Source organism: Sinocyclocheilus anshuiensis, unplaced genomic scaffold, assembly GCF_001515605.1.
Source record: "Sinocyclocheilus anshuiensis isolate Anshui unplaced genomic scaffold, SAMN03320099.WGS_v1.1 scaffold1276, whole genome shotgun sequence".
In the NCBI taxonomy this organism is placed as follows: domain Eukaryota; kingdom Metazoa; phylum Chordata; class Actinopteri; order Cypriniformes; family Cyprinidae; genus Sinocyclocheilus; species Sinocyclocheilus anshuiensis.
This window is the reverse complement of record NW_015544217.1, coordinates 508,490-515,085: the sequence shown is the minus strand read 5'-3', so window position 1 is coordinate 515,085 and position 6,596 is coordinate 508,490. Positions and strand designations below refer to the sequence as shown.

Genomic DNA, 6,596 nt, shown 5'->3' with positions numbered 1-6,596 from the left:
AAAAAAAAAAAAAAAAAAAAAAAATTTAAATACAGTAAAAACAGTAATATTGAGAAATATTATTACAATTTAAAAGAGCTGTTTTCTATTTGAATACATTTAAAAATAAAATGTATTCCCATGATGCAAAGCGGAATTTTCAGCATCTTACTCCAGTCTTCAGTGTCACATGATTCTTCAGAAATCATTCTAATTGCTGATTTGCTGCTCAACAAACATTACTTATTATTATCAATGTTCAAAGCAGTTGTGCTGCTTAATATTTTTGTGTAAATTGCGACACACTACCATTGAAACGTTATTTTAAATATAAATTAATACTTTTCTTCAACAAAGATGCATTAAATTGATTATAAGTGACAGTAAAGACAATATTATTATAATGTTACAAATGGTTTCTATTTCAAATAAATGCTGTTCTTTTGATCATCCTATTCATCAAAGAATCTTGAAAAACGTTTCACTGTTTTCACAAAAATATTAAGAACTATTATTAATAATTAAGCACCAATCAGCATTTTAATTTCTGAAGGATCATGTGACACTGAAAACTGTAATTAATGGCTGCTGAAAATTCAGGTTAGCCATCATAGGAATAAATTACTTTTTAAGATATACTCAAATATAATTTTTGTTTTAATTGCAACAATATTTCAATTGACTGAATTTTCAGCATTAAATCATAAGAGACTTCTTTCAAAAACATTTCAAAATCCTAACAATTCCAACTACACAGTTCCTCCATCATATCACAGCCCGCTTAATTTGATAAAGTGGCTCAGATGGATTTCTGAGTCAAAGAGAAGAGCGCACACTCACAATATAGGTGCATTTGGGCTGGAAGGCGTACGTCCCACATGTGTACAGGTGTGTGTGGTTGTAGCTCTGCAGGAAACGAATGTAGTTGAAGCACTCAGTCTGCAAAGACGGCGATGACAGAGAGAGAGACACAAAGAGAAAATAGGCGAGAGGTAGGGAGAGTAAATGCATTTCAGCGAGGCCAGACAAAGTAAAGCTGTTAAAACATAGAGGATGCAACATCAGCCGGTACCTGGTTATTCTTCCCCTTCGCTGCGCACTCTCTTTTCTTTTCCACAGGAGCAGACCACTCAATCTAAGAGAGAAACAGACATGACTTTTACAAGCAAATAGCACTCTGCATGTAAAACGTGCATTCGCTATTGACTGCCGCAACTGGCAATTTACTACAAATGGCTGTGCCATTGAAAGAGTGAGTCATTTTTAAATGCTGATATTTTTGAATGATAAAAAAGTGCTAATGCCCTTTTTGCTTGATGGCTTGTGGATTAGTATTTATCGGGTGCATTGGGGGTTTTTCTTCACTAAACATACCTGTGGTCGAAGCTGTCTGCTGATGTCGTTGGGATCCAGGGCGAAGATGTGCTCTCTGGCGCCCACGTACAAAACCCTCTCATGCTCTGCCAGGGTCAACATGGTGTAGTTCCACACCCCAACAGCGCGAAACCTCGCCATACTGTCTTGTACATCTGAAAAGAGAGAAGAAATGTGTTTTTTGGGGGTATTAAATGTGATTCAAATGTCACTGATCCAATATGACTCTTGGGTTTTAAAAAATCTCTCACATTTATCATGTTCACCGACGCTCCTGCTGAAAATGCCAACGTAGGCAAGCATGAATTTTCATGGATACTCATAACCTTTGCTTAAAGGGGTCCTATTATGCTCTTTTACAAAGTACATTACAGACTAACTAAAGTTGAAAAAGTGAAAAAACATAATAGGACCCCTTTAATCTGGTTGGCAATGTGTTAAAAAATATTAATTCGGGCCAATATGAATTCATATGATCCAGGGTGGTTTATGCTGGTTAGTGCAGGTTTGGTGGTGGTCTTAACATTTCAAGTTGTATAAATTGGCATCAGATGATGTATTATGAACAAACATGAATTAACAATGAATGATATAAATGAAATCATCATATATTTATAAATATAGTTTTATTTTAACCTAGATTAAAAACTGTTCATTGTTAATGTTATATGTAAATGTTTTTTTCGATATATTCATATATTTTGTAAGTATAGTTTCATATATAACATGAAATTAGTTATATATTATCATTATAATTTCATATATTTTAATCATATAAATAAATAAGCAATGATCACATATAGGTATATAATTTTAAATATATTTATATTTACATGATATAGCATACAAATATAAATTTATACATTAATATTCCTATCCATTAACATCACACACACACACACACACACACACAGTGTAGTGTATATATACACACCACTAGTCACTACTAACAGGCACATGTTGCAAGTTGGCTATGATCTTTGGCTATCTGTCGCAGTCTTAAAACAAAGGGCAACATCTTCAATCTTGGTTTAAGCCAGTGAAGAAGCCAGGAGCGGACACCAGAATCCCATGCATCCCTGAACACACGAGAACACTGTGCCTGATCTGATTTACCGCTACCAAGGCAGATGGGTGCAGAGAGGAGAGAAGGTTATGATGAGCAAGTGCTTCAAGAGAAGAGGGGAGAAAAGGCATCTTGGAGAGACACAGTGAGTGGTGGTGAAGATTCTGCCAGGATGGAAGTCAGGAGAGCATGTGGTTATTAGTTGGAGAGCAGCAGCTTGTTAACGTATAAGAGGGCTGGATGATCCAAGAGGAGCGGGGAAACAGACTTCCCCCAGGGAGGACGGAGAACATCTGCTGGGTTGCAAACAGCCAGGGAGATGTGACAGAGCGCACAGACACAAACAAGCTCACACTTCTAAATACCTGCATAATGACTCAAATGCCTCTCAGTCAGTCATAGAGCTTCGAGTTTATTGAGCTTTGTGCTGAGCCGAGCACAGAGTGACATTTCTAATTATTATTCAGCCAAGATGCCAATTACACACAGTGGGGCAGGATGCACTTACAGATCCTGACCAGATAGTGGCAATGCTGAGCAAACTGTCCACTGAGGGGGTTCTTTGTCTGTTTTTACACGGAGGTCTGGTGGCTGATGGTACCATGAGAAAAAACATAGTCCCAAAGCCTTTACTGGTGACTATCCAGCTGTGACATGAAAAATTAGGGACGAATCAATGTCAAAATTCTGGTTAATATGATAAGCTGATAATTATTTTCATGTTATGGCTGAAAATGTTAAATGGCAGCTATTAAAATGTATATTATTTTGTTAAAATATTTTGTTAAAACTAAACTGACATTAAAAAACAAAAATGACAAAAGCAAGACAAAACTATATTTTAACAGTGTTATCATTTTAGTTAGTTTTTAAAAATAATTACAAAGAATTAAGCCTTATATCTATAGTACTTATTCAATAAATATTGTGCATCTTGTGAAAAATGTTAGTAGATGTAAGTAAATGTATATAATATATTTATACAACAGTTCGTTCTGGTTCTCAAATCTGATTGGTTTAGAACCGTGAGATATTGCACACACACACACATATATATATATATATATATATATATATATATAACTTTATAATGTATATCTATAATATTACATTTAACAATGTAATTAGTTTATTAGTGTTTTGAAAAATTTATAGAAATTTATACAAGACTTAAGTATTACATTTATAAAAAAAATTACAATAAATATTGTGCATCCCATGGAAAATATATGTAGGCATCATAACAATATAATGTATATTTATAATATTACATTAATCAATGTTAAAATTATACAAGTCTTATATTCATATGTGACCCTGGACCACAAAACCAGTCTTAAGTTGCTGGGGTATATTTGTAGCAATAGCCAAAAATACATTGTATGGGTCAAAATTATAGATTTTTCTTATATGCCAAAAATCATTAGGATATTAAGTAAAGATCATGTTCCATGAAGATATTTTGTAAATTTCCTACCGTAAATATCTCAAAACTTTATTTTTGATTAGTAATATGCATTGCTAAGAACTTCATTTGGACAACTTTAAAGGTGATTTTCTCAATATTTAGATTTTTTTTGCACCCTCAGATTCCAGATATTCAAATAGTTGTATCTCGGCCAAATATGGTCCTATTCTAACAAACCATACTTCAATGGAAAGCTTATTTATTCCGCTTTAAGATGATGTATAAATCTCAATATCGAAAAATTGACACTCAAGACTGGTTTTGTGGTCCAGGGTCACATATAATAAATAAATATTATTCATTACATGGAAAATGTAAGTAGGATCCCTCCAGAAAAGAATGAAGCACCAGTAAAACATATGCTATTGCATTTCATATGTTGGTTTTAAAAAAAAAAAGAAGAAGAAGAAAAAAAAAAAAAGAGTAGATACATGGATACTTTTGAATGGCTGTCAATGGAGAAAATGCCAGATGGTGCAGTTACAGCATCTACCAGCAGGGGCTGACTGCCAATGATAAACTTGCAAAACTTTCTCACTTGGTTGTGGATGGTTAACAGAATTTAATGAAAAAAGCAAACAAAAGATGATCAGAAACAAAGAACACACAAAGAACAAGTCGACCAAAGCCAACAGGAGCATATCTAATGGGGGGAGAGGGAGTCTCTATCTAAGTGTACGGCCTGAAAAGTGAACAAACTAAAAATAGATGTCACTTTGAATGGAATCCAGATGTGAGCAACATAAAGGGAACAGAGGTGAACTCTCTGTGTGTGTGTCTTTGTCCCTCATGAGTTCTCAGCTGGGCCGAATGAGAGGGCAGTGAGCTCTGGTTGAGGGAATCGAGCCGCGAAACTGAAACGAGTCAAGTTGAAGGCTGCTGCTTTCCTCTGATGTTCCTCCACAGCTCCTTACAAAGCAGCTTTGCTATAAATACCGTCTTGCCCTGCTTATAGCTCATAACCATAATAGCACTCCAAACACACTCTCTGCTATTAAAGACCTATTTTAAGGCCTTTGAAGCTTTGACATGGATACCAAGGAATGACTTAGAAACACAAAAAATGGACACACACACACACACACACACACACACTAATTAGGAAGAGAAAAGCACGTACACGCATATACAGGCTATAAAAACACACCCACATTTGCTAGGACAAAGACGAGAAGGAGCCACAGTCTGAGGCTAACACATAACAGCACAATTAAAAGAGAAGAAAGGGAAAAAAACACATTAAGAAAGATGCAGGTGGTGTGTTTACGCTGACACACGAACACAAACGGTGTGCTTCAGAGCGTGAGAGCGTGGGCGGGTGGGGGCACGAGGGGAAGTGCTATAATTACAGTAGATTAGATGAAGGAGTGGTGGGGCTGCCACTGCTTTGGGAAGGGAAGAGAGAAGAACATGGCTCAGCAACAGGAAACGGTCAGAACGGATTACCACAACAATAGGCCGAAAAACTCGCAAATGCCATAAAGTGCACAGAGCGCGTGAAGCAACGTCGACAGAAATGGAAAGAGTTGTGGTGTGGAGAAAAATCACACTCAACTCTTTCTCCTAGTTAGCAATGAAATGCTTAGCACATGGAGACTTCTGCTTAAAGGTGCTGTGGAATACCACACATAAATTGAGAGACATCCCAACTTCCTGACAGATATCACTGAAATATGTGTCATACCTGTCTCGGTGACTGTGTAAACAGCAGAAAAAAGTCAGGGGAGCGGCCCACGCCTTTCAGGCTATCCGAAAACTAGCCAATCAGAAATGGTCTCTGCATGTGATTCATTGTGCATGTTCATGATTGTGAACATCTGGTTTGCTAACATGTTTTAGAGGTGGTGTGGCCCAATTCGAGTATTTTTTGTCCAAAAAAATCCTCTATTGTGTGGTGCCATTATGCATATTTTTACACTGTGGAACGGCTCTGTGGAATACCCCACGCCTTTCAGGCTATCCGAAAACTAGCCAATCAGAAATGGTCTCTGCATGTGATTCATTGTGCATGTTCATGATTGTGAACATCTGGTTTGCTAACATGTTTTAGAGGTGGTGTGGCCCAATTCGAGTATTTTTTGTCCAAAAAATCCTCTATTGTGTGGTGCCATTATGCATATTTTTACACTGTGGAACGTCTCTGTGGAATACTTGATTCTGATTGGTCAGTCGCGACATTCCGAGGTATGTTATCCCTCGATAACAACCGGTAAAAACTAATAACACAGGCTCATCCGGGTCAGCACTATACTCTTGCTAGGAACATGTTCTCTTTGTGGAAGCTTTGCGTTTGGTTAGCTAATAAAATATTAAAACTAGGGCTGTCAATAGATTAAAATTTTTTATCTAATTAATCACACCCTTTTTCTGTGATTAATCGCGATTAATCGCACACTTCATGAAATTAAGCATAGACCATTTATCTTGTTTCAAATGTTTATTTTGTCATCGTTTGCTATATCCAACAAAGTAAACCAAAAGATTGAAGGGTGATTGTCAAAAATCTGTATTTTCTGCAAGCTTTTTTCAAGATAAATTTAGATGTCTTTCCAAAAAAGGACACTTAGACACCCCAAAAGGACACCAAAGAACCAAATGATATAAGGAGCCCATATAAGCACATATGAAAGAAAAAAAAAATCTGAATTTTATAGTATGTGTACAGTGCAACAGCAAAGAGCTTTTTTACATTTTAGAGAAGTCAAGTTG

The 6,596-nt window shown here is 36.2% G+C and overlaps 1 protein-coding gene across 2 annotated transcripts in view; it reads right to left on the bottom strand.

The window, feature by feature from the left end:
* The window catches only part of sema4c (sema domain, immunoglobulin domain (Ig), transmembrane domain (TM) and short cytoplasmic domain, (semaphorin) 4C), a 70,027-nt gene that overhangs the window by 15,510 nt on the left and 47,921 nt on the right, over positions 1-6,596 (bottom strand). For both annotated transcript variants that reach the window (XM_016497948.1, XM_016497949.1), the window contains 3 exons: positions 1,354-1,508; positions 1,052-1,114; positions 820-918 (listed from right to left, as the gene is read on the bottom strand). In XM_016497948.1, coding sequence (XP_016353434.1) covers positions 820-918; positions 1,052-1,114; positions 1,354-1,508 — 317 coding nt within the window. The remainder of the gene's footprint in view (positions 1-819; positions 919-1,051; positions 1,115-1,353; positions 1,509-6,596) is intronic.